General features: G+C 39.3%; 1 protein-coding gene across 1 annotated transcript in view; it reads right to left on the bottom strand.

The window, feature by feature from the left end:
• Positions 1-17519, bottom strand: part of PPP3R1 (protein phosphatase 3 regulatory subunit B, alpha) — a 51307-nt gene extending 33788 nt beyond the window's left edge. The window contains exon 1 of the mRNA XM_032213003.1: positions 17094-17519. Within this exon, the coding sequence (XP_032068894.1) occupies positions 17094-17096 (3 nt within the window). The 5' untranslated portion in view covers positions 17097-17519. The remainder of the gene's footprint in view (positions 1-17093) is intronic.
• Positions 17520-17777: the final 258 nt, after the last annotated feature.

Here is a 17777-nt window from a genome sequence, read left to right as displayed (position 1 = left end):
GCTCTGAATCATATTGGATTTTAAATTGACCCATCAGACCTTCGACATTGATGCAATAAACCAACTTGTCTTCCTGAGCGAAGTAAGGAAGAAACTCCTTTTCAAAATGTCTGAACCATGAAGATGACACTCCTGGCAACAATAAATTCCTGCTTTTCAGCCTTGATCCGATTAACTCAGCGGCATCTTTGGGAAGATTCAAGTCTCTTACCAAATCATTCATCTCCTCCTGAGAAAACAATTTTGGTCTTGTATCATATTCAAAGTCAGAACCTGATTCGTCATCTGGTTCAGGTATGACTTCACCTTCATCGGAGCTAGGTATCTCTTCCAAGGTAGCAGGGGGCTTAGGTACTGGTATATCTGTGCCATGGGGGATGGGACGAATTGCTCAGTGAAGATTGGGGTATGAAATGGAATGCTTCCATTTGGAATTAAACCCTTTCACATCGCATGAGCAAAAATAACAGTCATCACTATGGTTCTTTTGCTCTCGCCATACCATAGGAATCCCATAACGGAAATATTTTTTCTTACCCTTGCACCAGTTTCGGAGGTCCTCAACACCCCATTTGCACACTTTATGAGGCGCCCAAACTTTATCTTGATCTCCAATTTTTAGTCCAAAGTATGCAAAGTATACTTTTTTCACAGATCTGTAATATTCTGCTGTTGCTTCAACACTGTATATTCACCACAGATGAAACAGAAACTGTCTGGCGAATTAAAACACTTTCACGGAGCCATAACATAATGGTTGAAGAATGACGAGCTAACATGAATTGCGATGAAAAAGTGTGAACAGCCTAGAACCAAGAACCTAATGATGATTCGTACACAAGTGTGCCATGCAGGAGAGAGCAGCTATGTGTTTGTACACGAGACGTCACAGTGCTGGCCACGCCCCCTGCACTGACCGGAGATGCTGCTATCTGCCCTGTGTCTCCCTCCCACTGGATTCTTCAGGAAAGATTAACCCCTTCTACCATTAGAAGCACACTTAAAACTTGCTTAGCTTATGTATATATTGTTGACCATCAGATTTACAGTGCTATATTTTTTTTTACATAACTCGGACAAACCCTTTAAGGTATTTTTGGCATTTTATATCTTAAATGCACTTATGTCAATTAATTAATAGTAATTTGGTTAAAACCCATAATATAAACAAATACCAAAAATTAAAAAAAATGATAAATTTGAAGACAATTTTGCATGTTGTGGCAAATCATGACATCTAGGAGTTTTTTCAATATTTTATTTGTTTTCAGCATACCAAAATACATGGAAATTAGATGAAAATAATCAAACAGCTTTTTAGTGGCAGACCTGTGAATTATTCTCAAACTGGATTTCCCATCTAAGTATCAGATTTCTCTTCTGAGAATTATTTTAGCACTACATACTGTTTCAGGAAAAAAAATCTAGTTATTTTTATTGTTCCTCACTCAGTTCCTTCCTTGCCCAGTTAGCTTTACTTAACAAAAAAAATTAACCTGTTACAATGCTTATCTATGGATAATTTCAAATTAACTTTAAGTGATTCGGTGACATAAAATCTATAATCAACGTAGAAACCCTAATGTCATTCCATAAAATCCATAGAGTTAAGATTCATATTAAAACCAAATTATAATTACTTAAAAAGCAACACCTGTTGTAATTTAAATTCCACTTCCCTCCATGAATCACAATTCTTAATGGACTACTTGAAGCTAGTGGGCTTCCTTCCATCCTTTGTTTTTAAAATAATCCAGTTCACTATCATAATGTAAAACAAATTCTTATCTGTTACTCCAATACAATAAAACTCTGTGAAAGCTTACTAAAGTGGTGGTGATCTGGACCTGTGGGGAGAGGACAAGGAGACCATCAAGATCTCCTTCTGGGTTTCTACCTCATATGCTTCCCAGGTAGGAAATAGCCCTCCATCTAAACACACAGAACAGGCATTCGGATCAAAGCAAGCAGTCTTTAAAATAGCAGTCTAAGTCTTTAAGATAGAGATAATCCATACAGAGTATTATAAATTAAAATTATCATTTTGAATTGTACACAGAAAACTCCTGGAAGTCAGTGCACAGTCTGTAGAACCGATGCCACATGGTTGAATTGGCTCTTATTTGTCAACCAACAAACCATCACAATCTCTAAAATATTTTTATGCTCCTTGGGCAGGGGGGTGCAATCTGTTTTGAGTTAATGAAGAAGCATACTTGGTGCCATTTGGTCTCTGAAAGAATAGTATTTTCATTATGCATAGGATTCAATTTGCTTGAGGACTTTTAGCAATCTCTAACTTGGCCCAAGGTAAATATAATTTAGTATAATCCTCACAATAATATCTTATACTAAATTGATGGAGATCCTCTCCCAATACTTTCATTCATATATATATATATATATATATATAAAACCATGATAGAAACCAGCCCTAAGGCTACTTACTCAAAACTCAGGAAAAAACAGAGCCATTATAAAATAGTTCCGCCTATCTACCACCATTGCATGGAGTTTAGGATACAATGGTCAATGACACCGAATATCATACTGTTTCTTTCCCTCCACATCTTGACAAAGAACTGTCCTAGTCCTCTCAATTGAATCTGCCCTCGCAGATTCCAATCATAAGAGAAGATGAGCAATTTTATCAATGAAATGTCTATCACAGTGACCTATAATATTATTGTCAACAAGAAGCAAGCCACTTTAAACAACGCTACCAGATGACATATGGTTATTGTGGCCTTAATGGCATAGATATATTGGTAATTTACTAGTCTTATCATTACAGTACACTGAAGAGCCCACTGAAACTGAAAAGTCATTGGTGAGCAATTCTACCCAAGGATTCTTGTATTCCTGAATTCCATAGATTAATGAGGTAGGGAGAAGAATTGCATACCAGATTATTGGAAAAATCTTCAAATATCATTTGAAATGAATTATATCCATAAAGAATATGTAATAACTCCCCATCTTGAGATCACAGAGCCTAGGTGGCGCAGTGGTTAGGGTGCAGTACTGCAGGCCACTTCAGCTGACTGTTATCTGCAGTTCAGCAGTTCTAATCTCACCGGCTCAAGGTTGACTCAGCCTTCCATCCTTCCGAGGTGGGTGAAATGAGGACCCAGACTGTGGGGGCGATATGCTGACTCTGTAAACCGCTTAGAGAGGGCTGAAAGCCCTATGAAGCGATATATAAGTCTAACTGCTATTGTTGAGTTACTTATTACCCAGGTGATGATATAACCATGATATAGGATCAATCATAGTAACATCCACTTTCAGCTCATAACCCAACTGCTCAAATTGAATACCAGAATGGCCTTTTATTTTCTGGGAAACCCCATGATTGGTATGAAAGGCGTAAATTTCTTTCACAGTTTTCATCCAAAGACATGGAGATCAAAGTCCTCCTGTATCAAATGTTAGGAATAATTTCTACACCAGTCCTGCAGAGTCCAGTGACTGAGGAAAGGACTGTGCTGGGCAGCACACCTACAGAATCCCTAACTCTTTCTACAGCTCAGAGGCAATCATACCCAACTGTCCAAATCAAAGGTCCCTAAATTACTATCAATTTCTTACAGAATCATTAGTCACAAATATTTTCAGGAGTTGCAACTGAAGTATCCAAACCCTGGAGCATAAATATCAGCCTATCAAGATCCCATAGCAAGATACAATTAAGGAAGCAAAAAATTATACAAACCATAGTAGAGACTTCAATGCAGTGTTAGAATGCAAGGGTTAAGGATAAAGTACAGAAACGTTCTTCCAGCTCTCATTTATTACATTACATTTACTATATTAAGATAGTTTCCTTCAACATTTTGATTTTCCCCCAGGCTTGTTTCAGCGAGGGTTAAGATACCATTAAATCAGCTAACTTCTTTCTTATTTTGATTACTTATATTTAGCATTCCATCCAGTAGTTTCCTAGCATCCCCATAATCTCTCAACAGAGCAACTTTGCTGCCTTGTCCTACCATGTTTCAGTAATGCATGCCAAGTCCATTTTCTCACTGAAAAATAAGGTAATGGGTGAGACTGCTACCCCACAACAGTAACCTGCGACCAAGGCACCTAGGAATCCAACCTCCCATGCCCAAGATACACATATTCAGGCTGAAACTGCCAACCCAATTAATCTTATCATATCTTTCCCTGTCCATCAATGTACCTTCATGGTCTCCTAGAGGAAACTTTAGAGACCCCAACTATGTTTCCCCTTGTTATTTAAACCACAAGTGACTATTACTCCAAGCCAGTTATCTTTCTGTCCTAATTTTCCCTATCTTCAGCCTCTGATTTCCAACTTTTCATCACTATCAAGGTCACCCCACATGGAAAAAAAAACATCCTATATTTTAGGCCTCTGGTTTCTCTAAACTCCCAACACCAAAATATCCACAAAATGCAACCATCAGCAGTGATAATTTATGCCCTCCACTTCCATTTCATAAACAGGTTCCTTCTCTCCCCCAAACACTAACTGGAACTGCAAACTCAGTAATACTTACCAAGTTTTGGTACAGTGTGCTGCCAAGGGACCATATTCTAAAACAAAAACATAGGAGGGCTATCATAAGCCCCCATTCTCTTAAGTGCTTCTTTGATGGAAGGGATAATGCCACCACCTTGAACAACTATACTTTTTCTTGAAGACGCCTTCTCTCAATCCAGCTATATTAGACAATTTGCATCCAGACTCCAACATTTTTCCCCTTGGGATAATATTGGAATGTCAGCTGCGGAAAGTCCTAGATGAATCTCACAGTTGCTCCTATGTAGGGTTCCATAGGATACAATTTGCTCCCCATGTTATTTAGTTTTTATGTAAAAGTGCTGGGAATGTAAAAGTAAATTAAACTTTTATTTCACCACATATCACCAATATGTTTTATCAAAACAAAAATATGTCAAATTAGGATATTAGGAAGATTATATATAATAGGTGAATATAAATACATTTATATAAAGCATTTTGATATAAAAGGTAAATGTGGAAATCGAAAAGAAATTAGGTGAAAAGTAAAACATGTGGATGTGTGGGCATTCAGACCCATACACAGAGATAGATGGATGGATGGATGGATGGATGGATAGGGATATATACATATACATATATGTGTGTGTGTGTGTGTGTGTGTGTGTAGTATTTGTGCTGATAAATAAATCAGCACAAATACTACACAAATGTAACAAAGGCAACAGTAAAATATTGGGCTTTCTGTCTGGATGGTCTCTTGTGAGGAGCCGATGGACAGAGAATGGAAGCAGTTAGCTTCCTCCCATAATTGGGGCATACCAGGGGTTGTGACTATATATGGATGTAACACAATCTTAAAAATGAATGGAAATATTAGAAGGGTATAGGAGATTATGTATATAAAATGTGAGTGTATATCTATAACTAATACGGCAATCTGTACACGGAGTCTAATTTATAGTGCTGGATCAAATTCTGAGTGATGTTTCACAGAATCTAGCAATGCAGTATGCTGTGTCAGGGTTAACACTTGAAAACAAGAGAGAGGGCAAAATTGTTCCATTTACCCTTAATATGTAGTAATGCTGGAATGAGGTCAATGCAAATGTCTCTATAATCAGAGCACTGGAGAGGCACATGTTCCATTTTTTTCTATATGTTTAAAGTCATAAGAATATTGCCCTATTGGACAAAGTACACAGTCTTCCTGTCATTATTCTGAAGAATGGCTGAAGGGAAGAAATGTGCCAGAGTGAAGCCCTTCAGTGTGTAGGGACTTCTAGCTACGGAAGTGTAGGGACTTCCAGCTAGGGAAGTATGGGATGAAATATGCTCAATACCCAATGCACTGGCAAAAAAAGATTGGGGTTAGGCTAAGTCAGTCTGACGTTCTACATCTGTCACATGCTGTTTGATAAGCACTTTGTCCCCATCATAACCTTTAAAAAGAAAAGTATGAGATTTTAGTTGCCATTGCCTGTTTCCATATACAATGGTAGTCATCAGTCAGTTAGTGGAGCAATACCAAAGAGAAAGAAAATACTATAATGTGTGCCTATAATTAAACATGGCCTAGGCTCCACTTCCACAAAGGTTATCTTCTGTTGCTAGTTGGCATTAGAGGCATGAAGAGACTTTGAGAGCTGCTGTTAGAAATTTGGCTAGAAGAAAAGTCTACTGATACAACGTCTGAGAAATTGTACTAATCATTTGGTTTGAATACAGGTAGTCCTCAACATACAACTACAATTGAGCCCAAAATTTCTATTGCTAATTGAGGCATTTGTTAAGTGAATTTTGCCCAATTTTACGACCTTTTTTGCCATAGTTGTTAAGTGAATCACTGCAGTTATTAAGTTAGTAATATGATTGTTAAGTGAATCTGGCTTCACCATTGACTTTGTTTGTCAAAGGGTCACAAAAGGTAATCACAAGAATCTAGGACAATGCAACCATCATAAATATGAGTCAGTTGGCAAGCATCTGAATTTTGATCACATGATCATGGGGATGCTGCAAGCGTGAATGGTCATAAGTCACTTTTTTCAGTGCAGTTGTAACTTTGAACAGTCACTAAAAGAAGTGTTATAAGTCAAGGACTACCAGTAATTTGAGAGACAGGTGTATAATGACTACCATTCAGAATGAAGAACCATCATTAAGTCTTGAAATAGGAAACCAGCTTAATCTATGCCCCTTGAGACTTTTGTCAAAAAAAATTACTTTGGTTTTCTGATAACTGGCTTCCAGCTGATCTTGTTTGTAATAATGTTCTTGAGTCCTCAATTCTCTTTTAAGACCAATAAGCATTCTTGAATGTATTATTGCCTCATTTGAATAGAATCCAAATGTGTCTTCCGGTACATTTGGCAGAGTGAAAGTCTGTATTATGGAGATGAATACAGAAGTTAAGCAGGAGTGGGCCAATATAATTGAAATCTTAAATAAATGTTTTCTTATTATGGGTAATCCTTGACTTACGACTGGTCACTTAGTGGACATTTCAAGTTAAAATGGACTGTGTCCCCCACCCACCCTACATTCATATAACTGCTTGGCAACTCTTTGAACCACAATTACAGCCATTTGCAGCATCCAGCAGTCACATAGTCATGATTTATGACATTTCCACTGGAAATCAGTATTTACTTCCAGTTTCTGGCAAAAAGTGCCCTAAAGCAAAAAATGAGTTTGCTTAATAGCTGCATATTTTGCTTTAAAAAAAGGCTGTAAAATTGGATGTGTTCACATGACCTGCTTTATGACCATTGTGACTTAAAACCAAAATTGTGAGTTCATTTACATTTTTAAATCAAGGAATACCTGTATTAACATTCTTTACACATTAAAGTAACAGAATACCTTTTTTTCCTTTCTGATATAATCTATCTGTATTATATACAAAGATGGCATAGCTTCCCATTATAGGGACAAAGAGACCCTTAGATTCACAAAAAAAATAATTTTCAGTACAGAAAATGCTCAGTTGGCTTAGCTGTGGGTTCTGTATAAAGACTGTCTACAATTCAATAAAACATTTTTTATTGATATTTAAATGTGGAACAACTTGTTCCCACAAGAATCATTGCCTTCCTACCCAGAAAAGGTGAAAACCTACCTCTGGAAAAGAGCATTCGGGGAATACTAGGTTTTTGTTTATCATCTACTTTTGATGGCTGTTGCTATTGTTAATTGGTACTTTTGTAAATTGTAATTGGTAAAAGTTACTGCTTTGAGTTGATGTGTTTAATGTTTATTAATGCTTTAATGTTGTAATGCTTCCTGAAGACATTTTCTAGCAAAACAAATTAATATTTATGTTTCAAAGCAGAGTTTAGAATTTATAAAGCAGCAGCAGCAAAAAATGCTATAGGGAATTCAGAGCCATGATTCTTCATAACCTACAAATAACTTATATATCAGAAAATATAATGCTGATTTGGACAAGTGAAATAAAGTAAAACCATTCTCTTTCTAATTACTTATATGGAGAAGTGAGAAGCATTGTTTTATAATTCTGCACTAACAACCTCATGTATATTTTAATCCATTTAACTACATAAAGGGATTGTTCTTTTTAAAGTTAGCCTAGCTGTCTCCAGTACTAAAAGAATCCATACTTCAATGAAATGGTATCTAGTTTCAACATTTAAAATAATTATTTCAATAATGACAATTTTCACCCACAAAACTATTTGCTAGATCCCTTTTCAGTTTCACCTGTGTACTGACATGCTTATTTTATCTATGACAAGAATGCAACGAATCCTTAGATCTTTTGCTCAATATTGTGAAAAAAGAAAAACTGATATGTTATAACCCCCTCCCAAATTCTGACATGAACAAAAGATCTAAAACTCATAGTTGATTATTATATGGGATACTAGTGGAGCCTTACAGTAATCTAACTGCAAGTGGGGGTATAGTTCAAGTCCTTTTAAGATTGATTGTGCAAGTCTCTAGATAGGTATCTAACACAGCTTTAAGACTAGAACTAGGAATTACAAGGATAGAAGTCAGGATTTGGATCATTATTTTTAATTACCGCCTAAACTTTTCTTTAACCCAACTGGGCTGACATCCCTCTTTAACAAAGGTAATTTCAAACCTAGAAGATACCCATTAAAGAAAAACTGGCAACCTATGGCTTCTCTAGTGAGGCAATTCAAAGGATGTGATAAGACCAAATGGAAAATTACTGTATTTATGTATTAAACAAATTTATATGACCCCCAACTCACACATGGCGACTCCAGGCATCTCATAATATTAAAATATCACAGTGTAAAAACCCCTTAATCTCCATATCTGCCCCAGCGATGGTGACCATACACACACCCCAGCCATTTGATCAGCTTTGAATCAACTAGGGCCATAATGATGAACCTATGGCATGTGTGCCCGAAGTGACACATAGAACCATCTCTCTGGGCATGTGAGCCGTCACTCGTTACTCTTCTGAGTTCCAGCGCACCGGCCAGCTGATCTTCACATGTGTGGGAGCACCGGAAACTGGAAGAGCAGCTGCCCGCTGTGCATGCGCTCGCAGGGAAGATGATCTTCCAGTTTCCAGCATGCACATGCACACTGACCAGCTGGTCTTCACGTGTGCATGCTTACCAGAAACTGGAAGACGAGGTGGACGGTGTGAATGTGCGTGCCAGAACTGGAAGAGCACCCGCCCGGTGCACATGCACGCTCCCATTTCGGCACTCAGTGCTGAAAAGGTTCACCAAGACTGAACTAGGGGTTTCCAGGTCTTCTGACAAAACCACATCTTCTAGGCCAGGGATGGTGAACCTTTTTCGCCTCAGATGCCAAAAGCACATGCATGCGCTCTATCACGCATACTCACGTGTCCACCCCCATAATTTAATCCCCCCCACGCTGTGGCCCTGCTCATGTGTGTGTGAGACACGTCCCCCCGCTGCCCCGTCCACGGCTTTTTTTCCAGGGAAGCCTCTAGAGCATGAAAAATGGCTGAAAATCAAGGCAGAAAATCAGCGGGCACGGGCTGGAGCCTACAGGACAATGCCTCGTGTTCCCTCAGAAATGGCTCCGCGTGCCACCTGTGGCACACATTGCCATAGGTTCGCTATCATGGTTCTAGGCCTTCTGGAAAAGTAACAAGGTGATAGCTAATCCCAGGGAAATGATATTTCAAAGTGAAAGAATCACTACAGAGTAGGCCCTCTTCCTTGGTCCTAATAGATGACACCCAAAACATTACCTTGGTCCTAATAGATGAGACCCTTGCCTACCTGCTCTGTTTGATTGGGTAGACATAACTGGGGAGAGGCAGTTCTTCAAATAACCTGGCCCAAAGCCATTTAGGGATTTAAAGATGATAACTACCACCTTGACTTGAATCCAGAAGCAGATCAGTAACCAAAGCCCCTCCCGCAAGACATAACAAATCAATAAATCTCAACTTGCTCAGAACTATTCTGGCTACTACATTTTAAGCCAAATGGAGCTTCCGGATACTTTTCAAGGGAAGCTCCATGTAGAGTACATGGTAGTACTCCAAATTGTTGGTGACTCAGGTATGGCGACTATGAAGAGGGCACATTGGTCCAGAAATGTATGTAATAGGCATACACCTCGCAGTTGTGCAAAGGTCATCATGATTATATTGAGGAGTCACAAGTCCAGACAATTCTCCATATTACACATCAGTTCTGTCTAGTGGTAATTACAACCACCAGCTATGCTAATTCTCCAAGAACCTCTGAACCCAACACCATCTTGTCAAGGTTCAGTTTTAGCCTGTTGATCCCCATCTAAGCCTCAACACTCTCCAGGCACCATAAAAATGCAGTCATGGCATGGCTCAACTCACCACAAGAAGAGATGTAAAACTATCATCAGCCTACTGATGTCTTACCCATGGTGATGGGTGATCTTACTCATGTAGAAATTAAGCAGAAGCAGAGAAAGCACTGACATCTGCAGAACCCCATATAGCAGGAGCCAAGGGTCCAGCCTCTCACTGCCAATTAACATAGACTGAAAATGGTTTCAGACGAAGGAAGAAAACCAGGACAACAAAATGCGCCCCACTCCCAACTCCCTGAGTCATTCTAGAAGGATACCATGATTTATGGTATTAAAAGCTGTTGAGGGATCAAATAGAACAGGGACACTAACCCATCCTGCTCCCACCAAAGATCACCAAAAAGCACAACCAATACTATTTTTTTCCGTGAGCCGACAAATGCGCGCATGACAAAAGTGCGCCGACGAAACCGTGGTGCAAAAACCACGACGTCATCAACGCGCCCACAACAGCGCGCTGACAGAAGCGCGATTTAAGTTAAGGTAAGGGTTAGGTTCAGGGTTAGATTTAGAGCGTGCTTCTGTCGGCGTGCTGTTGTCGGCACGCTTCTGCGCTCATTTGTCGGCGCGGTTTAGAACTCACAGTTTTCTCACCGCGCTTTTGTCAGTGAACCTTTTTTTCCACATACCCAGGCCTAAATCCCAACTGAAAAGGGTGCAAATAATCAGTTTTCTCCAGAATCATCTGGGGCTGCAGCATGATCACTTTCTCAATAACTCTTTCTCTATATATAAATAACATTATTACATTTGTTCAGAAAAGGGGAATGTTAGAACATGAAAAAGTGCTTTGAAATATAAAATACTAATAGTGGTTAAACCTAAAAAGCAGTGAATTCCAGCTTTTATATAGTATATATACTTTTATATAGTATATACCGTATTTATCGGCGTATAACACGCAGTTTTAAAACTAAAATTGCAAGCTTAAACCCTGCCTGCGTGTTATACGCCGATACTGCGTGTTATACGCCGATAAATACGGGTCCAACGCCGGGTCCACTGTTCCCTCTAAGGTGGCAAGAAACCCCCGCGCAGAGGTTTCTTTCAAAGCAAACGTGGGGAAGTCCTTTGCAGGCAGCTAGAACTGGCTGCCTGCAAAGGACCTTCCCAAACTTGTTTCAGCGGCAGCTCTCAGCCTGGCGGCAGCGTCACACAGACTGTGGAAGGAGGGGGAGGAGGAGGGAACCAAAGAGAGCTTTTACCGAGTCTGCGCCCCACAGCCAGGACCGTCCTGGCGCCTCCAGCCGCGTTTCTTCCTGCAAAGCCCTTCGGGCAACCCGAGAGTTCCGCTTGACGCCAGAAGGGCTTTGCAGAAAGAAACGCGGCGTTTCTTCCTGCAAAGCCCTTCTGGCGCCAAAAGGAACTCTCGGGTTGCCCGAAGGGCTTTGCAGGAAGAAACGCGGTTTGAGGCGCCAGGACGGTCCTGGCTGTGGGGCGCAGACCCGGTAAAAGCCTCTCTTTGGTTCCCTTCTCCTCCTCCTCCTCCTCCTCCTCCTCCTCCTCCTCCTTCTTTCTGGACCCCCTTCCTCAAAGATTTGGTACCAAAGCAATGGCGGTGAGGAAGTTGTGTCTTTTGGATTTTGCACTGTTGTCTTTTCAATGGTTCTCAGACTGGTTGAACCTTTAGCAGCTGGGGTGATATTCTTTACTGTTAAGGTTACAATTGGATGTGTTGGACGAATCTTAAAAGATGAAACTTTTATTAAAACGTTTGACTTAACTAAAAACGTCTTCCTTTTTCTTCTTCTTCTTAAATATGATTTATTTATTTATTTTTACTTCAGAAGTTTGATGACCGTTGTACAAACTAATCCAACCTAAATGTAGAGGAGGAGAAGAAGGGGGGGGGATTTAAAAAGAGCAGAGGAAAAAGAAAAGAAAGCATGAAGAAAACATAAAGAAAGGGATGGGAGGGAGGGAAGGAAGGAAGGCACTTTATGTTGAAACAGAAAATATTATATAAGGAAGAAAATGGAAATAACTTTTTGCTCAAAGAGGTGTTTTTTCATTTCATATTTGCCTTTTAAGAGGAGTTAATGTTATAATTCATGTTCTAATGTTATAAATTTTAATCCAACATTAAGTTCCGAGCTTCCAAGTCATTTATTTTTAATGAAAAAAATTTTTACTCAAATTTTTGTGTTAAAATGGGGGATGCGTGTTATACGCCGGTGCGTGTTATACGCCGATAAATACGGTATCATATGCCATGGTAAGAGAATCAATTTTTTCTAATTGTTATTTTTGCCAGAAAACAGAAGTAAATGTCAGAAACTGGCAAAAAATGTTGCAAATTGCAGCCATGTGACAGCAGGATGCTGCTAATGGCCATAAAAGTGAGCTAGTTGCCAAAGGCCCAAAATGTAATCACATGACCATGGGGGGGGTGTCTGTTATAACCCAAAAACAGATCATAAATAGTTCTGAGGCGGTCTGTTACAACTTTGAATAATTGTTAAGTCACAAGAAATAAGACATAGCAGCAGACAAAAGTCAAGGATTAGCTATGCAATTCTATATATAAATAATATTCTCTATTAATAAAGTCAAACATTATGTAACAGATTAGTTTTTAGGGAACTACAAATAGCAATACTTTTACTGCGTATCACTCACTACTTCTGGTGGAAAGCTCCAACAGAAATACACAAATAATTCCTTATTCCACTATACATACAATATGAAATCACAGCTGCCAGTTAGCTTCATTCACAGAAAGTTCTTCCCAAGAATCTAGGATGTTGTAATGTATTGACAGATCATATGTGTGGATCCAAATTTGTGGTCTTTTGTGATTGACAGATGGAAACTTTGGTCAATATCCAGATTTTTAAGTGTCATCTAAGACTTTCTGGTATGGCACCTAGTGTGCCAATAACCACTTAGAGTGGCCAGTTTATGCCACAATTTTTTAACTTAAATTTTCAGATCTTGATATTTTGTGATCTTCTCCAGTTATTATTCTTCCATTATTATATTAAAATATTTTAATAAAGTTAAGGTAATTTTATAAAATCATCACTTGTAACGGAATGAATTTTCAAAACCTTTCTACAGAATCAGCCAAACTGTTAGAGTTGACCCAATTCCTTTTAAATAACAGTTGCAGAATTGCTATGCACAGGAAAAAAAGGAAAGAGTAATAGAATTTCCAATAAATGTTTGCACATTTTAAATTATAAATGAATGTATTTCCTTACTGTGAAGGGCATAGCATCTTAAATATTTTAAGTACAGATTTTCTAAACTAGAAAGCAAGGGCAACCGAGAATGAAGTCAGTTTCTTACTATTAGTTACATCAGGGAAAGTATCTAGAAAGCAACATTCTTTACATACAAAGTAATTTTAATATTTATGTGTGTTTTCCATGAGAAGAATATCTGGATACATACAAAATATTGTAGCCTGTGTGATAGGAACACGTTGTCCTGGCTAGAGAAAACAACTTTGAAAAATCAAAATTGTGCAGCTAATGAACATATTCTCTTAAAACACACACACACACACAAGATTTTAAGATTGCTAGAAAGTCACTAACCATGCAACTATAAAACACCCACACACATAAAATAGAGAAAAATACAATTTGATATTTTTGCAATCACTGAAGCAACTCATAGTACTGGGCCAAAGTCATAAATCCTTATGTTGTTTTAACCATTTAGTACTGTCCAGCTGTTAGCTACTTTATAGGCAAGTGCCTTGCTACTCTGTCAAGCATAGCTTCTTTCAATTGTTAATGTTCAACTTTGTATCAGATTTGATGTTATCAAATCAGCATGTTCTTTCTTGCCCCTTCTTCTTGTTCCAATAACCATTTCTAGCATCATTTTCTTCTCCAATGAATTTTCATGCATGACATGGCCAAAGTAAATCAGACGTTGTCTTATGATTTTAGTTTCTAGTGATGTGTCAAGTTTTATATGACTTAATACCTCTCTGTTAATTACTCTGGCTGACTATGGTATATGGATAAATCCATATGGAACTTATCTTTTAGTTCTATTTCAGGCCTCCATTCACTAATGAATACTGAAAAAGGGTATATACTACCAAATACCTAACACTTTTAAGTTCTAAATAGTAGCAATCATCACTTTCTATAACATAGCAAATGGCTTTAGGAGCCTATTGAAACAAAGTATCTTTCTGTAAAATACATACAATACCTGGATGTGCTTATGCCTCTGAAGAGCTTAATAAATATATAAAGAAGTTAAACTTATTTCCAAATTTGCTAGAAAAATTCATGGCAATCAAAAATCTCATCCCTGGGTTCTTAACTCTTATGTAGACTAACACTGTCCTAATAAAATCAAAGCAACTGAAATTCCACTGCATGTAGAATAAATCTTAGGATTCAGGTACTTTTCAATAAAGAGCTTTCTCAAGAGACATTTATAGACAAATATATCTAAAATGACATACTTTGATTTTACTTGAACATTAAATATATCAACCATTTACCATAGCCCAAAGACCTGCAAGCTTTCTTTTTACTTTGCCTACTCTAACATATATTTCTAATATACAAGAAACCCATCTACCACTGCAACCTTTATTTTCATTATTATTCCTCAAAATGTTGGTTTATAAATGAAATTCCCCTATTTTAAGAAAGCAAAAAAAAAAAAAAAAGATTTGGGAATCTTTTTAGAAGATAATACGTGAAACAGCTAGGATACAATAAGAAATGTCATATATACAGTATATAAACAAAAATGGGAACTGATTCTTGGTAATAGCAGCAAACAGGAAATATCCCAAGTGTTAAGAAAAATACTACATGAACAGAATCAATCTATGCATTTATAGCAGCAAGCAGTACAATTTAATTGGCATGACTTACAGCTAAGATAATCTACTTTATTATTTTTATCTACTATATTATAATCAAACTTAGTTGTTTCAAATTTTTTATTTCAGGTTTAACATAATCCAAGTCAATTCATAGAATGCTATCTAGTATGTTTTCCACAACACTTTCTGTTTACTGCTGCATTCAAACTTGAATAATAAGTTTGAAGATTGAACTACAACAAAGACATATTTAGCACTGAAAAATAATCAGTTGTAGAAATTATACTATAAATATAATTGAAAATCTATTTCCTCTAGAGGAATATAAGTTTTAAGAAGGATTAGGGTGACTTGATTGCTGGTATCCTGAGAAAGTAAAATAAAACAAATGAAGAAACAAACATACTAAAGAGAGATACCACAAGAAATCTGGACACATTGAGAATGGGAGGGAGGGAGGGGGAGAGAGAGAGAGAGAGAGAGAGAGAGAAAGACAGAAAGACATTCCAGGACAATTATTACTATAAGATCAATCAGATATAATAGCAAAACAGCATAAACTATGTGGAAGTTCAGACATAAGTCACTTGGTATAACTGTACAATAATATCTATAATGGATATAAAATAGCTATTGAACAAGATGCTATATATGCACACATATCTGAGTCTATTTAACACTTGATTTACTTTGAAAAATATTATCTATACCAATATCTATAATTACCAACCCCCCCCCATTTTATGTGTATACATTCATTCATACACACACACATGTAGAGATGTGAATGATATATATACAAAAATGGTGTAACTATGTTCAGTATGGCTCACTGCACACAAAGATGCGCCTAGGCTGCAGTTTCTATCTCTCTTATCTGATGAAGTAGACATTGGTCTATCTTAAGAAGAAAGCTGATGCCATAATAAATATAAAACCTTATAAGGTGGGTTTTAGAAGGCTCCTTTTTGATACCATAAATCATCCCTCTTGAATAAGTTATTAGACATCCTTTTTACTACAGTCAAGGTAATTAAAAAAGCACTCCCCTAAGAAATGTCCCTTCCTCGCTATTCAAAAGTAGTTTTGTAGATTAAATGCAGCCAACAATTCTTAGCATGCATCCATGAGAGAAGTTTCTCTACAGAGGCTGTTAAGAGGCATACAGAATTGAGTAACACTGAATAAGAAATAAGTCATGGGGAAGTAGAAGAAAGAGTTCTTAGTAGGTAGCAGGAGTACAAAGTAGGAAAAAAATTACAGGAGGGTGCAGTAGGAAGCAACGTGAATGCGCAAGAGAAGCTGCGTGGGACGAAGCGAATTCGCAGGATTTTTTTTTCCTACGGAGATGAGGAGGAGGAGGAAGAGTTCAGAATAGAAAGAAGTGTGCTTTCAGGAATGCAGGTGGGAATAGCAGACATTTTAGAGGCGAAAAAGGAGCATTAAGTCTATTTGCTTGGCTGGGGTGGGGCACTGCAGGGAAGAGGTCACCAATGGGTGAAAGGAACTGCCGGAAAAGCGGGGGAAGCCTCAGTTGAGGAGAGAAAAATGCATGCGGTCCGGGGGGGGGAGAGACAGGGAGGGAGGGGGTGCTGCGGGGAAAGGGCGATCGGATCGCCTCCGAAGGGAGTGGGGACCATGTGAAAAGGACGTCATTACCGCCGATGGAGAACTATGGGAAAGGGGGGCTGCTAGGCCGGGGAGAGGAGGAGGAGGAAGAGAAAAAGCGAGGAAACCCCTGACGCAGAGGGTCTTGGCGCTCTGTGAAGGCCTGGCGCGAAAGGAGGAGGAGGAGAGCAGCGCCTGCCGTTTCCGCAGGCGGAAAAGACGAGGCGGGGGGAGGACCTCCCTTTTCTTTTAATAAAAGAGAAACCCGCCTTCGCCCTCATCCCTTTAAACTGCCCTCGAATATTCGGCCGCGGAAGATGGACGCGGAGAGACCCGGCGGCCCCTTACCATGGTGGCGGGAGGGTGTTGAGGGCTCGCCCGCAGCTAAATCCACAGCCGAGTGCCAAGCCGCGTCGTCGTCGTCGTCGTCTTCTCTCGCTGCTGCTGCTGCCACCGCAGCGCACGACTGTTTCCTTCCTCGCTTGCCTCACTCTCTTTTCCTTCCTGCCTGCCTCCCCTCGCGCCTCTACCTCGCGCTCGGCTGCTATTTGGTGCAAGGCCGGAGCGGCTCGTGGCGGTTCCCGACGGTTTTAACTGCTGCAGTGGCTCGCGCTGACCCGCAACCTGGAGAAGGGGGAGGGGGAAAGGGGAGGGGGGAGAAAAAGAGAAGGAGGCGGAGACGAGACGAAGGAGCGAAGACGCGAACGAGCAAGCAACAACAAAGGGGAGGTGCTTCCCAACATCCGGGCAACTCCCCCCCCCCCACACTTTCTTCCAAGCAAGGGACTACATTTACATACGCCGAAGGGCCGAAAGGGAACGTGCGTGTGATGTCACACGGGCGAGAAGAAGACTGAGGAAAGGAAGGAAGGCGCGCGGGGGTGGGGTGGGGAAGGGTTGGTTAGACAGCGCAGAAAATGGAAGCAGTGGTGCAGGCGAGGCCGGCGTCAGTTAGTCTGCCTGGGAGGAAGCCCATATGGAGAAATACTGCTTTCGCTGAGGCCCATTTCTGAAGCAACACAAAATATTAGG

The sequence above is a fragment of the Thamnophis elegans genome, chromosome 3, assembly GCF_009769535.1.
Source record: "Thamnophis elegans isolate rThaEle1 chromosome 3, rThaEle1.pri, whole genome shotgun sequence".
Lineage (NCBI taxonomy): Eukaryota > Metazoa > Chordata > Lepidosauria > Squamata > Colubridae > Thamnophis > Thamnophis elegans.
The sequence above is the reverse complement of the archived record's forward strand: the minus strand, read 5'-3'. Positions and strand labels throughout refer to the sequence as shown.